Here is a 24838-nt window from a genome sequence, read left to right on the forward strand (position 1 = left end):
CGGTATCTCTGTTCTCCCTCAGACGTTCCTGCAGCAGTCCTCTCATGCCAGCCGGGGGAGGCTATCGGAGCGGTTATCGGGGAGGCTATCGGGGAGGCTATCGGGGAGGCTATCGGGGAGGCTATCGGGGAGGCTATCGGGGAGGTTATCGGGGAGGCTATCGGGGAGGCTATCGGGGAGGTTATCGGGGAGGCTATCGGGGAGGTTATCGGGCTGGTTTCCAAGGGCGGTTATGGGGGCGGTTTTCTGAGAGGTTTTTGGGGAACGTATCCGGCGAGGTTATTGGAGGCGGATATAGAGGGAGGTATTGGGGAGGATGTCAGGGGTTGTCGGGTGCCGTTTTAGGGGCCCTCGTTCAGCTGTGTGGGTGTTTGTTTGTGGCCCTCTCTGTCTCTTTAATGAGGATAGATACAGGCTTTCTGTTTGGAACAAAAGCACATTTACCTAGCGCACCCGCCAGCCAGTGAGCGTATGAATATCAATCAGTTTTTTTCTGGAACATCACTTTCGAAGAATCATATCGTCAAATTGTTTTGTTTCGGAGTTCAGTCAGGCAGCAGGCAGCTGAGGAGCGAGGAAGAGAGGAGAGACAGAACGAGGAAGACGTCCGTCCATTCTTTCTGGAATTCTGTCCTCTGAAAGAAGGCTTACCTTGGCGCTAGTCTGAATGGTTATAGAGCACTTCCGGATGACAATGGGCTAAAACTCGCAGCCTCAACCTCAGCCTTCATCCGTTCCTCTGTCTCCTTTTCCTCTCTCTTTCCGCAGCGGCCTGGCTGTGTCCTTTCAAGAGCTTTCTGACCGCCGTCTGAACCAAGCAAGCCCCCCCTCACACACACACACACACACAACCCCCCCCCATCCGTCTGCGCGCTCCCATTTCAGCTGGCCCATTTCTCCGCCCTCACAGTGATCCCAGTTTCATTCCCCTTCAAACCGTCCCCCCCGCCCCTTTTCAAGCAGGCTTTTGGTTAGTTGAGGATTTTTATGGTTGTCTGTCATGTTTTTTTCTATGAACAATGTCCCTGTATTCTTTATTGGGTGTGCTCAAGCCTTCGGCGAGAGCACAACCTTTGTTCTCTCACATATATATTATTGGGTGTGCTCAAGCCTTCGGCGAGAGCACAACCTTTGTTCTCTCACATATATATTATTATTATTATTTTTATTTCTTTTTGCCCCCCTAAAACTCAGTCAATATTTGGCCTACATAGACAACGTAGGTGTCAAAAGTTTCGTCTTGGTAGCGATTGAGTTGCTTTTATTGGGATTTACGTTCCGTTGCACGGTTTAAGTAGAAATGACGTTTTTGTGTCGAAAAGTGAAGCTAACGGTGGCTAACTTGCTAACCACAGTCAATGACGCTACTTACGTCACTAACGTCACGAAAACTCGCGTGACTACCTCTAGCAGAATATTAGTTTAGCAGCTCGTTAACTTCTGGGAGATAGCTAGGCTAACTATAGCTTTACTGCAAGGCAGCTGCAGAAACCCCACAAGCAAAGAGGCCAGGTGATAACTATTTACTAATTTTACTTTGTGATATGACACACAATTGTGATGTGTAATGTACAATATAAGCTGATATTATTAAGGAAGTACATCTACTTTCGGAAACAGTAGTCTACTATGTCACTGAAGTATTAGCATCATGACATTAGCCTGTGTTGCCCGGGCAACACATACTACAGTGGTCTATGATGCATCTGTTTTCAATCGTTAAAATAAACATTCCTCACAAATACATTTTCGTTGTAGGATTTATTATGACATTACATTACAAGTAAACGATTTGTGGGTGAAATTATAATTACCTGTGGTTTCAAACCAGTGTTGCTCACTGCAACGCTGTAGCCTACCCGAGACACTACAAAAACATCTACACAGCTGTACAGTAGGAAGTCAAACGGCGACAGAACATGTTCGGCACTCCCCTTACTTAAACCAAAAGTCTATCTAACTACTAACCTTAACCTCATTGCCACAGCCTAAACTTTGTCAATCTGTTCATGAAAATAATTAATTTCAGCCTAAACCGTACAACGGAACGTTAAATCCAATTCAACCAACGCAATCGCTACCAAGACGAACGAACACAGGAGTAGTCTAGTACTGTACCGTAGTACCGGGGCAGCTTCTCCACACAGGGCTATATCGCACTTGGCGTTGTTACTGACAATGATCGCTACCACTGAGCTTTTTATGAAAGCGATTTTCCACTAAATAAATGTCAAGCTTATTTACGTTTTTGGGGGCATATTTTCAGTTAGCAGATGGTACTGTTTGAATCGCGATTCCATCTTCTACTGCCGGTAACGTCGTAGAATAATCTTCAAAGGGGGTTCTTTATTCATGAATGAATGCAATATGAGTAGACTAAATTCCTTAAAATATCACGAGAAGGGAAAAACTTAAAAGGACGTTTAAATCATAGAGATTAGGTCAATTTTTACACCGCTCTGCCAAATGTATTCGTTTTGATTCAACGATGAGGCTGCCTCTTGCAGGGGAAATGAGAAGACATCTATTTCATTCTACACTTCACTCGTATTTTCAGTTGTAAATGAGCAGCAAAAAAAAAAAGCTTTTAAATCTATGTAATCTTTATAAATAATAAGTATGCATTTTTATATAAAATATACAGAAATATCAGTTGTAAAAATGTCATTCAAAAACGGACCCCTGTGCAACCGACGCAAGCAAGCACACCCTACAATTTCCCCAGAAATTGTACCCTCTCTAGTTGGGTGTGCTCAAGCCTTCGGCGAGAGCACAACCTTTGTTCTCTCACATATATATTATTATTATTATTTTTATTTCTTTTTTCCCCCCTAAAACTCAGTCAATATTTGGCCTACATAGACAACGTAGGTGTCAAAAGTTTCGTCTTGGTAGCGATTGAGTTGCTTGTATTGGGATTTACCTTCCGTTGCACGGTTTAAGTAGAAATGACGTTTTTGTGTCGAAAAGTGAAGCTAACGGTGGCTAACTTGCTAACCACAGTCAATGACGCTACTTACGTCACTAACGTCACGAAAACTCGCGTGACTACCTCTAGCAGAATATTAGTTTAGCAGCTCGTTAACTTCTGGGAGATAGCTAGGCTAACTATAGCTTTACTGCAAGGCAGCTGCAGAAACGCCACAAGCAAAGAGGCCAGGTGATAACTATTTACTAATTTTACTTTGTGATATGACACACAATTGTGATGTGTAATGTACAATATAAGCTGATATTATTAAGGAAGTACATCTACTTTCGGAAACAGTAGTCTACTATTTCACTGAAGTATTAGGATCATGACATTAGCCTGTGTTGCCCGGGCAACACATACTACAGTGGTCTATGATGTAGCGTTATCTGTTTTCAATCGTTAAAATAAACATTCCTCACATATACATTTTTGTTGTAGGGTTTATTCTGACATTAGTAAACGATTTGTTGGTGAAAAAACCATTACCTGTGGTTTCAAACCAGTGTAGCTCACTGCAACGCTGTAGCTTACGTGAGACACACTACAAAAACATCTAGCTTACACACCTGTAGGAAGTCAAACGGCGACAGAACATGTTCGGCACCCTTACTTAAATCAAAAGTCTATCTAACTACTAACCTGAACTTCATTGCCACAGCCTAAACGTTGTCAATCTGTTCATGAAAATAATTAATTTCAGCTTAAACCGTACAACTGAACGTTAAATCCAATTCAACCAACGCAATCGCTACCAAGACGAACACAGCAGTAGTCTAGTACTGTACCGTAGTAGTACAATTTACCGGGCAGCTTCTCCACACAGGGCTATATCGCATTTTGCGTTGTTACTGACAATGATCGCTACCAGTGAGCTTTTTATGAATGAGCGATTTTCCACTAAATAAATGTCAAGCTTATTTACGTTTTGGGGGGCATATTTTCAGTTAGCAGATGGTACTGTTTGAATCGCGATTCCATCTTCTACTGCCGGGTAACGTCGTAGAATAATCTTCAAAGGGGGTTCTTTATTAATGAATGAATGCAATGAGTAGGCTAAATGCCTGAAAATATCATGAAAAGGGAAAAACTTAAAATGACGTTTAAGTCATAGAGATTAGGTCAATTTTTACACCGGTCTGCCCAATTTATTCGTTTTGTTTCAACGATGAGGCTGCCTCTTGCAGGGGAAATGAGAAGACATCTATTTCATTCTACACTTCACTCGTATTTTCAGTTGTAAATGAGCAGCAAAAAAAAAATGCTTTTAAATCTATGTCATCTTTATAAATAATAAGTATGCATTTTTATATAAAATATACAGAAATATCAGTTGTAAAAATGTCATTCAAAAACGGACCCCTGTGCAACCGACGCAAGCAAGCACACCCTACAATTTCCCCAGAAATTGTACACTCTCTAGTTTATAGTGGTATATTGCATTTTGTTGTGAAGCACTTTGTGATTATTATCTGCTGTATTGTATTATTGTGTGCTATACAAATAAACGTTACTTACTCACTTACTTACTTACTCCTCCGCCCTCACAGTGATCCCAGTTTCATTCCCCTTCAAACCGTCCTCCCCCCCTCCCCCTTCCCCCCCCCGACCCTGGGAGTGAATAGAATAGAATGGAATGGAATGGAATGGCATTCACTGGACTCAACACACAGAAACATCCGGCTCCTCAATGCAGCTGCAGGGCACGACCGTGGTCATGATATCCATTTTGTCTGTGAACATTAAAACACGAGGAATACACTGGAAACAAGTGCGGAGGCAGTGTTCATTTGGAGAGTCCTCACAGTGGGAGCTCCCCTCCCCGGCCTGGGGGGACCTCGGCGAGGATCCGGGGGGGGGGGGGGGTATGGGAGAGGGGAGGGTGGAGCTTATGTAAGGCTCCTGTGTGATTGCCAGGGAAGAGAGCTGTATTGCCTCACGGTCGGCTTGAGTCAGACACCTGTAGGAATGATGGGGCGCCACGTCCTCCGTGGCGCACCAGACGGGGAGAGAGTCCTCGTTCGAAATCGATACGGACGAGCGCGCGCGGGGGGGGGGTTGGAGGGAGAAGGATCTTCTGTGATTTTCTCCCAGCGTCCCTCCTACAGGTCTCCCTGGTCTCCGATACGCCCGGCTGTTCCTCTGCTCTCGTCTCGGGGGGTTTTAATAAACCCGGCCCTGATGACGTTCCCTCATGCTGTCCTCACATCTCCTCACCCCTCCGTCTCCGGTGTGTTCTGGAGGGAGCTTCTCTTTATCGGGGCTCGGTTCGCGGTCCGGTGCGGGGGGGGGGGGGGGGAGGCTTTGAAAACCGGGTCGCAGTGGAGTGGTAACACAGACACACACATATATATATATATATATATATATGCAAATACACGCGCAAACCCAAAGGGTTACAGTAAGTACAGGGACATTCCCCCGAGGCAAGTAGGGTGAAGTGCCTTGCCCAAGGACACAACGTCAATTGGCACGGCCGGAATCGAACCAACAAGCTTCTGATTAATAGCCCGACTCCCTAACCACTCAGCCATCTGACTTCCCCTGACACACACTCCAACCCGCACGTCCACACATGCTGTACACACACATGCATGCACAGTTATCTCTCACACACACACACACAAACACACACATACACACAAGTAATAAGCCTTTTAGAAATCATTCGATTCCAGGAAGCAAGCAGCTCTTGCCTTGCATTCACAGCATGATTCAGAGCTTCTCTTTATCGGGGCTCGGTTCGCGGTCCGGTGCGGGGGGGGGAGGCTTTGAAAACCGGGTAGCAGTGGAGCGGTAACACAGACACACACATATATATATATATATATATATATATATATATATATATGCAAATACACGCGCAAACACAAAGGGTTACCCACAAATTCACACACGCGCACAAATGCATAGATGGACAGGAACCCACACACAGACACACAATTAAAGGCTTACCGAAACACACACACACACACCAACACAGTACAGCTGAAGTGTTTTGCAGTGTATCAACGCCACCCTGAGCCTCCTTAGAATGAAACAGCCATTATTCTCCTGTAATCCCCTCCCTCTCCTTATTCCTGGGCTCCCCAGCTCTCTCTCCAGATTCTCAGTAAACAGTGGTGTTGATGAGAGCAGGCTGGTAGGGGCCCCGGGGCCCCTGGGCTGTGTGGAGCTGTACCTCAGCTGGCCGGCTGGAGGGGGTTGAAGAGAGAACTTTCTCTCTCTTTATCTCTCTCTCTCTCCCTCTCTCTATTTCTTTCTCTGCCTTTGTCTCTCTCTCTCTCCTTGTCTCTGGCCTCCCTGCCTTTCATGTTGCTGTAATCCCTCTTGTGTGTCGATCAGTCCCTCATACTGTACACACAGACACACGCACACACAAACAAACACACACTCAAGCACAGACAAACACCCTTTTCTTCACATCTTAACTTTCATCCACCGCCCCCCCCCCCCCTCCTCCTCCCACCCACCCTCCAGTCTGAGGGTCGTACGTCCTCTAGTGTGCTAACCTCTCCTTTGGCTGTCCCCAATGATCAACGAGTGGTTGCCGCAGGTGATAGAGGAAGACACCTCTTAACCAAGTCTGTTTACTGGAAATGCAATAACCCTGTTTCTGATCTCACCCAATTACTTGCCATTGTTTCTCTCTCCCATCTCTTTATCTTTATAGAAGGCTTCATTGGCCACTGAGTGAAAGGGTAATTGAGGGACTGGTGATGGTGATGGTGGAAGGCTTTTAACCAGTTTGATGGGGGATTTGTGGTCGTGGCGTAGCTTGACACAGACACTCAGCACACAGACACTCCCAGCCTTACTCGTTTGTTTATGTATGTTTACCCAGCGCTAGACAGCGTTTTGCACAGCAAAAAAAAGGCACAGTTACAGTCGATGACTAAGGAAGCACTTAAGGAAGAGGAATCCTTCACTGTGATTCACACAGTCATCTTGTGATCATAGGCTCTCGTCTCTCTCTAGCTTTCTCTCTTTCTATTTCTCTCACACACCCTTACCCACACACCTTCCCACCCACGCACACACATTTACATTTAGCAGACGCTCTTATCCAGAGCGACTTACAGTAAGTACAGGGACATTCCCCCGAGGCAAGTAGGGTGAAGTGCCTTGCCCAAGGACACAACGTCAATTTGCGCGGCCGGAATCGAACCAACAAGCTTCTGATTAATAGCCCGACTCCCTAACCACTCAGCCATCTGACTTCCCCTGACACACACTCCAACCCGCACGTCCACACATGCTGTACACACACATGCATGCACAGTTATCTCTCTCACACACACACACAAACACACACATACACACAAGTAATAAGCCTTTTAGAAATCATTCGATTTCAGGAAGCAAGCAGCTCTTGCCTTGCATTCACAGCATGGTGGCACCCGGACAACAGAGTGTTTGGTAGCAGTTATCTGCCTACACATGCTCTGTTTGATTGTAGCTTAGCAGACATGTTCTGCCTCCTTTGTGAGCATATATATAAAACCATGCAGGCAATTTGTTTTATTACACATCGAAAAACCAACAGCGAAAAGAGCCCAGGGGAACATGGGAAATATAAGAGGGCTTTTCAGAACACGGTTGAGCTATAGGCTAACCCTGCGGGGAATCTGTGTGTTTGTGTGACAAAGTGTGTGTGTGTGTGTGTAAAGGAGAGTGTGTGCGTGTTGTCCTCCACTCGGCAAAACCCTACGAACATCGGGACGCCACCGTGTCAGCCAATCACTGAAAAAGCCCTGTTTTTGATCCAGGCAATCGATTGGCCGTGGCGTCCACAGCCAGGCAGGTGGCAGCAGGTCCAGGAAGAGAGTCTGGAGCGCGAGGCGTCTCTTCTTTTTTCCCGGCTCTGTGGACGAGCACCGCGGCGGCGTCTCTCGGATCAAACGAGGCCTCCTTTTGTGTCGAGAAAGACACGTCTATTTGTGCGAGGGCGTCCGCAGAGCTGAATACAGTATACACAAGCCGCTTTAATGAAAACAGAGATGATGGGATCAATAAAAAGAGATTGTCACCGCGGGAGACATATCCTTTCTTTTTCCTGGCTCCGGTTTTAATGGGGGTGGGGGGGTGGGGTGTGTGTGTGTGTGGGGGGGGGGGGTTCGGCTAAACAGCGGCGTGGTTTATTGAGCTGGCCCTCGCTGCAGGCATGACAACGGCAGGCGGGGGACTTGGGGACGGGAGCTGGCGATGACTGCTGAACCTGGCAACCGGTGGGGAGTGGGGGAGTGGGGGAGTGGGGGAGAGGGATGTGAGAGGACTGCAGACGGGGGAATAGAAGCCATTTTTTTTCCTTTTCAACAGGAATTGTTTCCTTATTATCTGCATGGACGGCCTTCATGCCAGGTGATCACTCTGGGTGACAGTGAATATTAAAGTGACGCTGCATTCATTCTGTATCTGTCACAGTGGTGGGAGGAGTTGGTGGGAGGAGGGGCGTCTTTCGACTCGGAAGGTTTGGGTCACTGTGCAGAATGAGAGGGAGGCAGGTGAGAGAACGGCAGAGCGAGGGACACAGACAGAGCGACAAGGCACCGACACACATAGCGTATGAACATCTCGATCCACGCAGTTGCGCACCGGCCGTGTAGGAGTTCAAAGCGGCTGTTGTGGATAACCCCATTGTGGCTGCGTTGGGTCGGAGTGGGGCCCCGATGGGGAGAGAAGCGGAGAGTGTCACAGAGCAGGCAGATGGGGGGTCTGGCCGGGCTAGAGAAGCCACCGCCGTCCCCTCCAGGGTGAGAGGAATCCGAAAGGACCCCGGTCCTCGGCGATCATTCATTCGTTCATTTCTGACTTCCCCTCACGATCCTTGCGCCCCTCCCCCCTCCTCCTCTTGTTCCTTTGTATGTCTTTCTTTTTCGATCTTTCTCCTTTCACTGTTGTTGATGTAGTCCTGTAGTCTGTTCAGAGGCCCGGGGAGCGTGAGTGCGTCAGCTGATGCTTGTTGATAGGCGAGGGGAGGCCGGGGGAAGGAGAGAGGGCTGCTCAAGGTTCTTCCACAGACCACCCCCCCCCTCCCCCTCCCTCTTCACCCCCCCCCCCAAAAAAAAAAAAAAAAAGAAAAAGAGAAGATGAAAGAAACCTGTTTTTTTTTTTTCTTCTGTGCTCCTGTTTTCCCTTCCCGCGCTCCCTCGGCTCATCATCTCTAGACCCACTCTCCTCCCCTCTCTACCTTCCCCTCTCCTCTGTCTCATCTTCAATTAGCTGTTTATTCTGCTCGAGCGCTCCCCCCTCTTCTCCCCCTCCGCCCCCTCCTCCTCCTCCCCACCCCCCCCCCACCCCCTCCTATCCTCTGCCACCTAGCCAACGTGGAACTTCCCTTTAACATGTGCTGTCATAACATCCCGGCAGGGGAGTAGAACATGTACATGAATCTCACTGACAGGGTTTAACGTTTGTGTAATGAAAAGGATACCCCCCCCCCCTCCAAACCCCCCCCACCCCCCCACACCATCCCAGACCCCCCACCACGCTGCGTTCCTGCCTGTTGTGTCAGAAACGCCGACGGCTCTATCTGTTTTGGTTAATATTCTAACGTGATTTTTTTGTTTCTCTCTCCCTCCTCCCCGCCCCTCTCTCTCTCTCTTTCTCTCTCGTCCTGCTCCACCTAATGGTTGTAAAACGGAAGGTAAGACACTTCTACTCTACTTGTTCACACCCACACAGGAAACTAAGTCGTAGATGTGGACTTTGTTAGGCTGAAACACTTTGCGTAATTGCTTAAAGAAAGTAATTAGCCAAGCACTCAAAGTGGGTAAGTAATTAAACAAGCTGGTGACATACAGCTAAATGTATTTATGGAGGAAGACAACAAACATGCACAAACACCCCTCTCTCTATCTCTCTTTCTCTCTCTGTCGAATAATCTATTTTTTCTCTCTCTCTCTCTCTCTCTCTCTCTCTCTCTCTCTCTCTCTCTCTCTCTCTCTCTCTCTCTCTCTCTCTCTCTCTCTCTCTCTCTCTCTCTCTCTCTCTCTCTCTCTCTCTCTCTCTCTCTCTCTCTGTCTCTCTCTCTCTATATATATATATATATATTTATTTTTTATTTTTTTTTCTCTCAGAAACTAAATCACATTGTAAAACATGAGGCCCTCTGTTGAAGCTCCCTCCCTAAGGGTACTGGTATTTTTAAATGGTTTTCGTGAGCAGCAATGGTTGCCTGTGAGTGGACAACTGAATGTAGTACAGCATTTACAAAAGTCCTTACACACCAGCAGACCAAGATGAAGACCACCACTGCTGTGTTGCGGCCCCCCTGCCTCTCTCCAGCCCCCTGGCCTCATCGACACACTGTTGCATCCTCATTTACGTTTCAGTGACGTGCAGTTCTCTCACTGCCCTCTAGTTGGGGCCCTTACAAATGCAGCAATTTGAAGCAAATTGATATTCAGCCTTTATTGCCAGGGTTAGATGAAATTTCCCAAAGTGCTTTGTAGATGTATTTATTTATAATTTTTTTTATTTCTTCATTCTTGTTTGATTGTGTTTTATTGTTTTGGATGGTTAGACATCTTGAAGAGGGGCCTCCCGCCTGTTTGTCTTCCTGTTGACAGTGTTCTGCACCAATTAAATAAAAGATTAAAGCGGCGTAAAACAAATTGATTGGAGAATTCCAGTTGTGTTGCCATTGGTGGAAATAAAATGAAAATAAATACGAAAGAAAAATGAAATGGTTTAACATAATTGTTTGCACTTCACAGTACAAACATATTTGATTAGTTTGCCTTTGTAAAACAGTGTAAAACAAAGGGAATAATGCATGAAATACATTTTCTCATTCTATTGGAGAGTAATTGTACAGTGGCATTGTAAGCTGACAAGAAAATAGCCCGAGCTGCCTTGCTGACACACAATAATTACAGAACAAAAGGGTTTTAAGAAGCTTCATAAGATTGAAACGATTCCCTCTTCAACTTGCTCTCCCCCTGTCTTGAGAGGAAGAGGGGGAGAGGTTAAAAGGCCACGAGGGAGGGCACCGCCGACTCTTTGGTGATGCAACATGTTGATACTCTGTGTTTACCTCATCGTCATCACTCTAGACTCTCTCTCTGTGTCTCTGGTCTGTGTTTACCTCAGCGTCATCACTCTAGTCTACACTTTCTCTCTGTGTCTCCGGTCTGTGTTTACCTCAGCGTCATCACTCTAGACTCTCTCTCTGTGTCTCTGGTCTGTATTTACCTCAACGTCATCACTCTAGACTCTCTCTCTGTGTCTCCGGTCTGTGTTTACCTCAGCGTCATCACTCTAGACTCGCTCTCTCTGTGTCTCTGGTCTATGTTTACCTCAGCGTCATCACTCTAGACTCGCTCTCTCTGTGTCTCTGGTCTATGTTTACCTCAGCGTCATCACTCTAGTCTTTCTCTCTGTGTCTCCGGTCTGTGTTTACCACAGCGTCATCACTCTAGACTCTCTCTCTGTGTCTCCGGTCTGTGTTTACCTCAGCGTCATCACTCTAGACTCGCTCTCTGTGTCTCTGGTCTGTATTTACCTCAACGTCATCACTCTAGACTCTCTCTCTGTGTCTCCGGTCTGTGTTTACCTCAGCGTCATCACTCTAGACTCTCTCTCTCTGTGTCTCCGGTCTATGTTTACCTCAGCGTCATCATTCTAGACTCTCTCTCTCTGTGTCTCTGGTCTATGTTTACCTCAGCGTCATCACTCTAGATTCTCTCTCTCTGTGTCTCTGGTCTATGTTTACCTCAGCGTCATCACTCTAGATTCTCTCTCTCTGTGTCTCTGGTCTGGGAGACACGGCTGAGAAGTGCTCGGATTTCTGTTGAATCGGCAGCCTGTCAAAGGGTCGTCGTCTGAGCGGGAGCCGCGACGTTCGCCGCACGTCAGACGACGGAATCTTCTTTGGGGCTTCTCAAGGAGGCCAGCGTGCTCCGTCATCCTGCTCCAAGGTCTGAGAGACCCTTCATCCGGATCGTCATGCAGGACAGACACTCCAAAACAGCTGCAGCTAAACCCCCTGTTTCCTGACGATGGCAGTGTAACCTCCATCAACCTCCAATGGCTCCCTAAGCTACTGCTCGCTCCAATACAGGCTAGTGCAGCTAGCTTAGCAGCGGACCTTCAGACTTTCCAGAAGCTTCTGAAAGAAAAAACAGTGACCCGGCGAAGCCTCGAGCGGGAGTCTCAGAAGATGAAGAACCATCTGCCTCAGCATTGCCAGAGACAATCTCTGACCTTGAGCACCATGAGAGGTCGCCAGGCTGGAAGAATAGCATCTCCAAAGACCCGGCTCCCTCCCCCTCCTCCCTAACCGGTGCTGTCATTAGGAAACACGTGCCCGGCGTCCTCACGGTCCTAAAGCCCCGCGGCTTAACGAGGCTCCGGATTTCTACACCTTGTGCCGATTGGCTGTGAAGGTCATGTCCATGACACCGTGTGGTGGGATCAGCGCTTGTTCGCTGCTAGAGAGTAGAGATCTACCCATCATCTGTTCCACCGAGGGCAGAGGGATACTAACCCTCGGCCAGTGTGAGGGTACTAACCCACTGCTGCATCGACTGAATGGGTGTTTGCTGTTAATAGGAAAAGGAAGCGAGGCCCAACCGTAAGAATGAAAATAATTGTGGTCGAGGGGATGTGGAGGGTGATGAGGGCGACAGTTACAGTGACAGGGTTGGCGTTGATAAAGCCAATGGCGATTTGATGCTGATGATAAGGAATGAGGAAATCAAAGCATTATGCGACCGATGCAACAGTTTACTAGCCCGTGGGGGACGATGTGCACGGCGCTGTTATCATGCAGTGGCACCGAGTCATTTCCTCGCTGTCTTACGCGGCTATCTCTGGGGGCTGCGTTATCAATAATTAAGAAATGGCAAACGAGCTCGCGTCTGTCGCAGCCACCTGATGAAACATGGAGGGGCACAGACACACACACACACACACAGGAGGAACATGAGGTTGGGACTGCCTCCGGCGTGTATTCATTGGCGTTCTTCATTACCATCTCCCTTAGACTCGCAGGGCATCTGTTAGCATGTTGCCAATAATGAGTCAAATCCTTGTGGAGGATCAGTGTATTGCTAATGAATATTTGTTTGGTGGTTCCCATTTCATAAGCACCAGGGATAATCCTCCCATACTCTGTTTATCCGACACCTTCAGAACAAACAGCCGGGCTGACATTTTGAATGTTGAATCCCTCAAACGTCTCCAGAATGCGATTAAAGTCAACATTCAGGGCCTAATTATGAGAGTGTCAAAGTCCTCTAACCAGTTCCCCATTACAGAACGGAACAAGTAGCAATGCGACTTTAATAACGGGCCAAACAGGCGTGTTGTGACTGTGACGAGCCTCTAAAGACACCGGGGGGAAGTCACCAGCGACTCAATGTGCCACCGCAGCTGCTGTCGTAGCTGTGAACCAATCACCCGCTACTGTTCGGGGGGGAAGGGGGGGAGGGGGCGGGGGGGGGACTTTGAATTGAAAGTAACTTTTTCCAGGCGGCGTTGGATATGTGTCAGGTTGTCTCCCTGGCACCTCACCTGACTCCGTCGCTCTCTTCATAAAAAATAAAAAAAGACTAATTGATAACGAAAGACTGGGGCCAAACGCGCGGGAGACTATCAATAATTAAGCGACGTTAATAGGTTGAGCTGAAACAAAGTACGGACTGTTTAAGTAACCCCTTGAAAGTGGAAGTAATTACCGGGGAGTCCTTTGACCGCTCAACCCAAATGAAAGGAGCTCATTTGGAATGAGCCCACACGCATGGTTTGGCCCTTTTCACACGGGTCATTGAGCCGACCCTGACGCTGGCATTTCCAAGTGATTAGCAACCCAGCGGTGGCATTCCCTTCTTTTGTGTTTCCTTAATTGATATTCCATACTTTTCTTCCTCATCTGAAGATGACGGGGGAGGAAGATAACAAGCAGCGCACACCGAGCGCCGTCTCTCCCCGCTCTCCCCCCGTTGAAGTGCTCGATAACGGCTCTCTCTCTCTCTCTCTCTCTCTCTCTCTCTCTCTCTCTCTCTCTCTCTCTCTCTCTCTCTCTGATAAACTGTGAGCCACTCCCTGGCGTCTAATGGCTTGGCTTTATTTCGTGACCTTTCCAAAAGCAGAGAACAGAACGTGTCAAAGACCTGCTGCCGAACCGAAAATATCCACAAGCACGTAAGTTCCCCTCAAGTCCCACCTCGGCCGTTCGAAGCCGATTAGAAGCAGCTCTTCAGAGTCGTCTGCCATAAACGGAATCGTTAAAGATCACGGGACTGTATGAGCGGCTGAAAAAAGGTGGACAGGCTAGGCCTGGAGAGAGAGGACAGGATGGTATCTTGGTAGGATTGAACCAGATGGACGCCGGGGCAAGCAGAAGGAGACTCTGGCTCCAACAGGTAGCATCCACTCACGCTCTGAAAGATGGCGCGTCAGTCAGCCAGGCAGCTCATTGATTGGGCGGCCTCAGGTCGAGATTTACGGCTGCCATTCGTCTGAGCGTTTGAAGGGGTCCGTGTCAGGAAGTGACAGAGTTATGGACAAGTCCTCCACATGATTGGTGACCCCAAGGTGGCTTCTCACCAAGCCTGTCTCTCTCGATATATATTTCCTTCTCTCTCCGTTTCTGTCTCTCCCCCCCTCCCTCCCTCTCTCCCTCTCTCTCTCTCCCTCTCTCTATCCCGCGCCCTCGCTTTTTCCCCTCTCTCTCCTCTCTCTGTCTCGCTTGCAGTCTATGTCACTCTGACATCGGGGAGGAAGGGGAAAAAATATGGTTGATATCGTTCACAGAGCTCAAGAAGAGAGAGGGAGGAAAAACCGAGTGAGAATAATAGCCCCGCTCTCAAGTCTGATTAGGAGGAAAGTTTTCGTCTTCCTGCCATTGCCTTGATTAAATCTGCCGTCTTAAAGAGGCCCTGGCGGGGCCCAGTAATACCAAGGCACTGAGAGGAATGAAAGGTTACCATTTCTCAGCCGTGATTGGCTTATTGCATCTGGCAAAGCTTGACCGTCAGTGGCGGTACTTCTCTCCCGCTGCGGAGGGAACGGGCAGAGGGGCGAAGCGGAAGGAAGAGAGGGGGAAAACACTCCATCTCTCACTTAACCCCCGTGAACACCTCAGCGGCCTCGAACACCGATACGTGTCTCCCCTCGTTGAGCCAATCAGAGGGGCCTGCGGCTAAACACTGGGATTAGGTGGCATGGGTGTGCGGTGGCGGAGTGTTTGCAGGAAGCAGGCCCCAGCAGCCTAATCAGAGTGCGGTGTTCGCTGCGCTACATGTGGTGGGGTGTGAGTGTTGGGGGAGAGTGTGGGGGGAGAGGGCGTCTCACTAGGCTCCATGTCTGGTTGACACACACACACACACACATTCATTCATTAATTTTGTCCTGGGCTTTGACGTGGAGCCGAGACAAACGCACATGCATACAGCACACACACACACACCATACCCACAGCACACACACACACACACACCATGCCCACAGTACACACACACACACCATGCCCACAGTACACACACACACACACCATACCCACAGCACACACACCATGCCCACAGTACACACACACACACACATACACTCAGCCCAAACTAGGTTGGCTCCTCCACTCCTTCATGTTCCCTTCGTCTCCTTCCCCTTTTTGACTAATGTAATTTATGCAAAGGCAAATTATAAATAGCATATCAATACGCTGGTACTATTCCGAGCAGTGCAACACTGCTCAGCTGTCATGATAAGTAGGCCGGGCAAGGTGTGTGCGAATGCTCTGGAAAGTCAACCCGGATGTGAACTTAGAGGGTGTGTTTGCATGTGTGTGTGTGTGTGTGTGTGGAATACACCTCGACCGATAAAGGATTTTTAAGGCCGATACGATACAAATATTTGGTGATTAAAACATCCGATATTCTGATATAGGCCGATATAAAAATATATTTAAAAAATCCAGAAACGCGTAACAAAACAAACTGATTTCCCTAACATTAGTTATTTCTAGTTTACATTTTTAGCAGACTTTCTTATCCAGAGCGACTTAAGAAAGTACAGGGACATTCCCAGAGGCAAGTAGGGTGAAGTGCCTTGCCCAAGGACACAACGTCATTTTGCATGGCCGGGATTCGAACTGGAAACCTTCTAACCCTAACCTCTCAGCCACCTGACTCCCTAGTGTTGCTGAAAGCTCTGTGTGGGGTCAAACCCATCTGTAATGGCAGGAAGATATGTTGCTCGGGTCGTTGACGAGAACTTGGGAGAGTGCTCTTTACTCTATCAAACAACACAATGGAACGGCTACTATTGAACAAGCCTTTAATGAACCTGAAACCGTCCGTACCCTGAGAGCTTCTCGAGTTAGTTTTTCTTTAAATAAATACCTTAATTATGTATTAACGATAAGATACGATGGACCTCCGTATGCACGCGCGCGCACACACACACTGTCGTTCAAAATAGTGGCACAACTCGTCAAATTAATACCACATGAATATGAATGTGTGGTTGTTTACCAGTCCTGCAACTGCTCCCAATCCCTGTGTAGAATCGCAGCAGGTACACTGTTTACTGAGGAGAGAGAGAGAGTGAGTGAGAGACAGTGAGAATGAAGGGGGAGAGAGAGAGAGAGAGAGAGAGAGAGAGAGAGAGAGAGAGAGAGTTGGAGCATGAGGGGTAGAGAGCATATTCTACTCTAATCATATGTCCAATGCTGAATATATAAGATAGGCCGTGCTAGTAAGACAATGAGAGATTGAAAAAAAAAACATGGGAAGATGTAGAGAGAGAGTGAGAGAGAGAGATATACTTTCTACTGTAGAGCATAGAAACCTGAGAGAGAAAAGGAGTGGAGAGACTGATGGGGGAGAGGGAGAGACAGGGAAGGAGAGAGCGGGAGAGGTGAAATGAGAGATAAACCTGAGAGAGAGAGAGAGAGAGAGAGATGGGGAAGGAATGAAAGAGAGAGAGGTATCCATTCAGTACACACTAAACATCATCTAAGCCCGTTCATATTAAATCTTCAAGGTACTGCAGAGTCAAATTAAAACAATAAATCAAGTCTACTAAATCGTGGGTGTCCCCACACGATTAGCGAAGCCATAAATACGTACGGTGCATTGGTGGAAGAAATATGAATAACGTCCCAACCTGATTCCAAAATAGGGTCAAAGTCACGCAGTGTGCGAGACACCTATCTGGTGAAACAGAGGAATTCATATTGTACCCGTACCGCAAGATTAGCGCTGTGCGTTTCACAGAGGGGGAGTGGGGGGGGGGGGGGGGTCCACGCTGGGGGAGGGGAGCACGAGCTATCACCACAGGGAGCGGGAGGGTGTGTGCGTGCGTGCCTGCTCACCGACACGCGCTTCACCGCTTGTGTCTGGAGAGCACGGGAGTCCTGAGCTTTCTCCACCGCCCGTCTCCTATCACACATCCATTCTCTCTCCATCCCCGGAGGACCACCCTGTGATTGTACTTTAATTACCCCCCTCTCCGGTAGCGAGGCGAGCGGTCCGCGGGTTAACGAGGGAAGGAGAGAAGGGGAGAGCGTCCTCGCTCCCACACTCCTCGCCCTCATCACCAAGAGGTCCCCGATGGGCCGCCGGAACACGCACGGGGGGGAAACAAACGAGGGGGGGAAAAGAAACACCACTAATCACCTCAAATTCGGATCCCTTCGGTCCTCCCTGCTGTTGCCGGCTCTCGCTTCATCTCTCCGTCTTCCTCTCTCTCTCTCTCTCTCTCGCGCTTTTTTCATCTCCGCCGCTCTCTTTTTTTCATCTCCCTCTTCATTCTGCCTCGCCCGACACAATGTAGGGTTGGTTGTAGGACCTTCAGAGCTGAGCTTTGTTGGATTGGGCCGAGGTTCTGCGGGTGTGACTGTGTATGGTTGGTGTAAAGTGAACCGAAGTTCCGAGGCCTGGGCTGAGGTGGAAGACTGCATCCTGTGTGTGTGTGGGTGTGTGTATTGTTGTGGATGAGAACATACACAAACAGTGGTTGTCATTGCCAGATGACTGGACATTTTCATCCTCCTGGATGCAAAAGACCAAGCTGCATATGGTAGCAAGCTGAGCCGGTCTATGCTTTGGGGGTGGGGGGGGGGGGGGGGGGGGTGGTGGAGAAGGGGCGGGGTCGAATCTATCAAGTCAGAACAAACGGTTTGGTTTTTGGGGTGGTCGACGTGGCAGGGCGCCAGGTCTCGGGGGGTGACTAGAGTTCGGCAGGGCCTGATAGGGCGCGGTCCTAGTCTGGCTGGTGTCCCTCACACAGACATCTCCTTAATGTCCCTGTCCCTGCTTCCCAAAATGGACGCTGAACGGCTCGCTGGCTCTCGGCCTGTCTGTCCCTCTACAGGCTACTAAATCTGTCTACTCCTTGTTTATTTTTAGGATTTCCTTTGTGCATGCGATGGATTCTCGTAATTGGTTTCTGATCCTGGATTCCTCAGCCCACTCGAAAGAGGTCTTTAGTGGTTTGGCTGCGTGGCCAGCTTCCCTCTCTAGGCCTGCTAGAAAATATGAAAATGACCCCTTCTTCTCGACCGGCCCTGAGTCCTGTCCATACGCCTGAGGAGAGACGCAGCTCTCAGGGTTGCCAGACCTTCCCTAAACCCTCTTTGGGTTGCCAGGCACTTTAGCTGTGGGCAGAGAACAATGCAGGAATGAACTAGGCCCACTGACAGGGCCACAGGGAAGAATGAGCTTTAAGAGGTCGAAAAATGGTGGAATCAACTCCCCACCTCCATCAGGGACACTGACTGTCTCCCCACCTTCAAGAAAAGGCTCAATACGCACTTGTTCCGGGAGTACAACGGCACTTAGGAGTGCTTGGCTGGACCTGATGTTAGTTTCCTCCAAGATCACAATGACTCGTATTGAGAGACTTGTTGCTCTTGTTGGTTAGTTGTAACGGTTTCAAATTCTTGTACTCGCTGTGAAATATTTTACTGTTGATTGTTTTTTCTACAGGTACACTCTTGCACTCTTGTGGGGAGTTTCATGTTTTCAATTGTAACTTGTTTAACTGCATGCTCTTATGGTTCTTCCCTTTGGCACTTATTTGGCTTTCCACAATGTATGCTTCATGTTTTGGCTGCTCGCAATGTTTGGGGCTATCTTGTTGTTATGATCAGTGACCTATGCTCTTTTGTAAAGCTCTCTCTTGGAAGTCGCTTTGGATACAAGTGTCTGCTAAATGCATAAATGTAAATGAAAAAGTCAGGGAGGAATTGGAGGGAGGGAGGGAGGGGAACACCCTTAGATCCTGGATATGGGGAGAGGGGGTGGAGGGGAGGGGGGTTGAGGTGAGGAGAGATGTCAGGATCATGTAGACGGACAGGATCAGTTGTTGCATAGGCAGGCATCAACACCGCTCGACCCAGGCGCCCCTCCAGCAGTCGGGAGGGGTTGGAGCTGTGGGGGGGGGGGGGGGGGGGGAGGGAGGGTGGGTGGGAGGGGGAAGGGAGGGTGGGAGGGGATTAGGGTGGCGTCCTAGGTCTTATCCCCTGGACCTAACCCCATTACAGAGTCCTGCCCTGCAGTCAGTCATCGTTCACCCTGGCACACTCCCCTGCAGCCGCTCTTATCCTGCCATCTCGTCTGGCTGAGGTGAAGGAGACACACACACACACGCACACACACACATACCTACACACACGCACACCTACACGCACACACACACACAGACCCATACCTACACCCCCCCCCCCCCACCCACCCACCCACACACACTCTGACTGCAGTGCTAGTTTGATGCATGGCCTGGTGTTAAGGATTGGCGTGGGAGAGATGGGGGAGGTGAGGACTCCCGGCCCCAGACTGCTCTGACAACTCGCTGATGGACATCCAACTCTCCGTCTGCCGTCTGACTTAAAGGTCAAAGGGTCACGGTCGGTGTTGGTTTGGTTTTATGTGCATGTGTGATGCGTGCGTGTGTGTCTGTGTGTGTGGCCATAGCAACTCATCAATAGCGCTGTATGTTCCAAAGCCTCGTATACATGTATGGGGGACCTGTATGTCTTTTTTTAGACGGAGAGATTTGATCTCAAGCCCGCTGCCTGACAGGCATATTACCAGCAGGCAGACTCACTTCATCACCTGCTCTGCCTTCAGTTAAAGCACCAGATCATATTTCCTCCCGTACGCCCAGATAGGTCCAGGGACTTCATTATTTATGATCTATTCCAAATCACATTATCTTTCACCAGGCTTCAATTACCCCCTTTCACCAAGCCTGGGAGAACGGGTCACGTGTCGCGAACACATTAAGAGAGATGTTTGTGTGCGAGTGGGTTTGTTCACGTGTGTGTGTGTCGCGTGTGCATGTGTGTCGCGTGTGTGCGTGTGTGTCGCGTGTGTGTGTGTGTGTGTGCACGTTTGCGCATGCTAGAGTGCGCTGGTGGTTCATGCAGTGCATCTGAGCGTGTACGGATGATGTGTGTATGTGTTTGGATGTGTGTGTGTGTGTGTACCCTACTCTACCCTCGTGTAGTAACAGCGGATCTGTTCTTGTCAGTTTCGTCGCTCCCTTGGAGCCACAGATGCAGTTCTGATGTTCTGTCTTCCTCTTTGACCTCGGTCTCCAGAACACAACCCAGAGGGAGGGAGGGAGGGAGGGAGGGAGGGAGAGGGAGGGAGGGAGGGAGGGAGAGAGAGAGAGAGAGAGAGAGAGAGAGAGAGAGAGAGAGAGAGAGAGAGAGAGAGAGAGAGAGAGAGAGAGAGAGAGAGAGAGAGAGAGAGAGAGAGAGAGAGAGAGAGAGAGGTACACAGATAGAAAGAGGCAGAGAGCTTGTTGAACACGGCATCTAAGTATGAAAAGTCCTCCGGGGGCCCTGTGTCACAGTTCCCTACCAGCCTGTCGTTTTCACACAACCCCCCTGCCACCACCCCTCCATCACCCTCTCTCGCTCTCTGTTGAGTCTCACCGAAGCGAGGAGTGGTTGGGGGGTGGGACTGACAGAAGCCCCCCCGGCATAATGTCACGTCCGCTGAGCAAATGTTCATTCCTTAATAAATGATGGTAATGCACCTGAACTGGCCTTTTGGCATTTACATTGAGTGGGCCTTCTTAGTACGACTCCGAGGAGCCAGTTGACTCCCTGAACCTCAAACGGGCCCAAGCCAGTCCATATTCTTCCTCATCTTTTGCGGTTGTCTACATCTCTTCTCTCTCCTCCTTGATGCGTGACGTAATCATCTGACTCGTTTGTAAAAGATAGGGAATGATATGATCAATATGTGGAGATGCAGTGTTGTGCCTTGGGGGGTGATTATTGTGTCGAGAGGGACGGCTCCACAAACAGAATGGCTAATACACGGCTAATACATGGCTAATACACGGCTAATACATGGCTAATACACGGCTAATACATGGCTAATACACGGCTAATACATGGCTAATACACAGCTCGCTGACAGACTAGCGTCTGTGCGCATGAGGCCCACACCCTTCCGCACCCTCATGAATTCACTCTCCCTCTTTGCAGTTTGAACCGATTTTTATCGGAGCGTTGCTCCGGCTTGCGTCAATCGCGGCGTCAATGGCGCCAAAACCTCGGCCGGGTTAGCAGAAGGTAGGAAAAGGTAAAAAGGGCGAGCTCTTCAAAGATGTCCACAACTCACTGTTGCCAAGAATGCTTCACTGGGTCTGACAAGGTCCCGCCATCTCTCCAAGGTCTCTCAGGGCTCCTTTCTCTTCCTGTCTGCCTGTTTTCCCTCTTTCGTTCCTATCGCTCGCTCTAGTCTGTGCGGGGTCGGAGGAGATAGGAGGATGGATGGCTGGATGGAGAAGAGGTGTGGGCTGCCTTCACCTTCCTTTGTTGTTCCTGCTCTCTCGCCCTTTGTCTCCCTCGCTTCCTGCCTGCCTCGTCTCTGCCTGTCTTTGTGCCGGTGTTCTTTGGCATTGAGAGAGCCAAAGGAGAGAGAAAGAACGAAACAAGAGAGAGAAAAGAGAGGGGGTGGAGAGAGAGAGGAGAGAGAGAGAGAGAGAGAGAGAGAGAGAGAGAGAGAGAGAGAGAGAGAGAGAGAGAGTGGAGAGGAAAGCGAGGGCGAGAGAGAGAAGTAGAGAGAGGCTCTTGCACGACCGGGTAAGCCCACTGTGTGTGTTTAACCCGACATTGTATTCCCTCTCTGAGTGTCTTTGTTGCTGCGGTGACGTGTGACACGCTGAGGCTGCTGCGTTCGCCAGCCCCGTGCGTCGCAGACCAGCAGGTAGATATCGATGCAAACGCCCACTCGGTCCGTTAATGTGGCCCTGGGTCAAGCTGAGAGCACAACTTCACTGCCAATGCCCCTCATAGCCTCCAGACCCCCTGGTGGAGCCTTGTTGCCCTTGTCATGATGTGGAGCTCTCCTCCTGTCGGCTTGTACCGTAGCGCTGACAGATCCAGCCTGAGCTCACAGTGGAGGGCTGGTGTGTTTTCCACTGCTAATATGGAGTTTAAATAAAATATGTATGATTTGCAGTTCTACTTATTCAGCCTAATTCTTGGATTCCGTTTGTGGGTTTTTAGAGTTGAAGTGCAGTGCAGTACATGGCTCCCGGTTATATGTACGTACTTTGGTACATATAGTTTATATGCATGTACAGTACAGGAACATTGGTTGGACTGTATAAGGTAGTACACAGTAGACTGTAGATTACTTGCAGTAGTTTACTTGCAGTAGTAGTAATATTAGTAACTTAGTAGTATAACATATAAGTATAGGATAGTAGACCATAAGATAGTATGATGCAACTTTGGTTGTATAATCCTAGTATTACTCTAGCAGAATCTTGGTAGTGACAGTAATCTGCAAGCCAGTGGACTGAAATTGCCCAACATGTGATTATTCTACACCGATGAGAATGAAAATAGCCTTTGATGAAATATCTCTCTCTGCGTCTCTCTCTCTTGCTCATCCCTGTTTCAGTGGAGCAGAGCAACACATAAGCAGTGTTTCTGGTGGTCTTCAATACTCACACATGTTCAGGAATTCCTTCAGTACGTCCACAGCTCCTCAAACAAAGGACATGTATTATGTATAAGAATGTTATTATATATAGAGGCTTTTCTTCAAGCTCCGTGCGTATAGTCTTCAGGGACGGGGAGGAGACTTATCTTGCGGACCGTGCATTTATATTTGCAAAGTTGCGAACTGCATTGCCTTGTTGGGACTTGCGGAATGGTCCCCGTTGCAGAAACGCATTGTTTTGTTTGTTATCTCAGCTACGTAAGGCTCCCACGTTGCACTTTAGTTGATCCAATGATAGAGGATTCCGAAAACGGAAGTAGAAACTTGATCATAATACGACAGTATACAGTGTGTACTGTAGCTTGTAAGGAAGCTGTGTGTAGCCAGCAGGAGAAAAGTCTTATTTTACGGACACAGCGTTTGGAATATATACTGTGAATCAGTCGGCTTCTTCTCGCAAACTCAGCCACTCTACCGCAAATCATCAATTTGGGTTTACATAATCTCCCCAACCTCTCTCTCTGCGCCTAAACTTTCCCAAGCATTTCATGTTCGCTATCATCTGCGTCCGACGCTGGGATGTGAGCCCCCAAAGTGTGATATGGGGTTTTAGTGCGAGAAGGATGCTGCCGGCGAACTGGCGAGCGTGAGCGCTTGATGCGTTTCCACTCACTGTGCATGAACTCGAATTTGCCCGTTCCTACCGTGTGGCGTGAAAGGCAGATGTTTCTCTCCTTGTATGAGAGGTGTAATCTGTTCTGTCTTTAGCATGAAAAGCTCTTTCATGCTAATGTTGCGTTTGTTGATTCAGTTCAATCATAACGCACTGGCACGGCACTTCTCTCCCCGCTCTTCTCACTCTACCTTCAACTAGGCGAGGATGAGCGGGGCACTTGGCAGCAAGCGACGCTCCCCAGAGGCCGACAAATATAACTCAGACCCTACATACTTGTGTGCGTGTGCATGTGTGTCGGAAGGGGTTGCAAAGTTCAACATGAAACCAACCGCATAAACGGACACAGTGAGGTGGGACAAAGGCTTGTTTGACCTCAAATAAACAATCCAAGCTTATTATTTGGGGTCAGGTGGCTGAGCGGTTAGGGAACTGGGCTATCAATCAGAAAGTTGCCGGTTCGATACCAGGCCGTGTCAAATTATGTTGTGTCCTTGGGCAAGGCACTTCACCCTACTTGCCTTGGAAGAATGTCCCTATACTTACTGTAAGTCGCTTTGGATAAGAGCGTCTGCTAAATGTAATTTAAATTAATAAAATAGTTATCTATCTTTTAATCGATCTGGAATAAGATATTACGAAGGGGAGGAAGAAGAGAGTGAACGAGATCAGGAAGACGGCTGTTAATGAGGAGCTTCTTGTGGGCCAAGCCGCATCTAGGGGCGTCTCTGTTATGAAATTCTAGAAATCAAAATGTCACCGGACAAATGTTTCCACCAAGACAATTCTTAGCATTTGGAAAACAAATTCCATGCCCCCAAAACTACCCCAGTGTTCCATTGTCCACTTTCTTGTCACTTTGCTGCACTCGCCCATGTTCACGTAACTCAACTCTCCTCCGCCCACCTCATGTTACACCTCTCCATCTATCCCCCCCCCCCCCCCCCCCAGCCCCCCAACCACCCCCATTATCTCAGCTGACTTGGGTACATTCAGTCTGGCTACATGTCAAGCATTTAATCAGTGTGATTATGTTTCCGCAAGACACTGAAATATTTATGTCTTCCAACCGCGCCCTGACATTTAACAAGCGTGGAAGTGTACCTTTTGTGCACACACACACACACAAAACACACAGACACACAAATCCAATCACTTTCACCGACACCAGATACTCTGCCGTGTTTAACGGAGCCGTTTCCCCCAGACACCTGCCTTTAAGGCGACATATCGCTGTCCAGATCGCGTGCAGTACAAAGTGTGTGTCCGCGCTCGTAC

General features: G+C 48.7%; 1 protein-coding gene across 1 annotated transcript in view; it reads left to right on the top strand.

Moving 5' to 3' along the window:
* Positions 1–24838, top strand: part of sdk2b (sidekick cell adhesion molecule 2b) — a 52548-nt gene that overhangs the window by 12591 nt on the left and 15119 nt on the right. The window contains exon 3 of the mRNA XM_062475360.1: positions 23–304. Within this exon, the coding sequence (XP_062331344.1) occupies positions 23–304 (282 nt within the window). The remainder of the gene's footprint in view (positions 1–22; positions 305–24838) is intronic.

Source organism: Osmerus eperlanus, chromosome 12 (genome assembly GCF_963692335.1).
Source record: "Osmerus eperlanus chromosome 12, fOsmEpe2.1, whole genome shotgun sequence".
NCBI lineage: Eukaryota > Metazoa > Chordata > Actinopteri > Osmeriformes > Osmeridae > Osmerus > Osmerus eperlanus.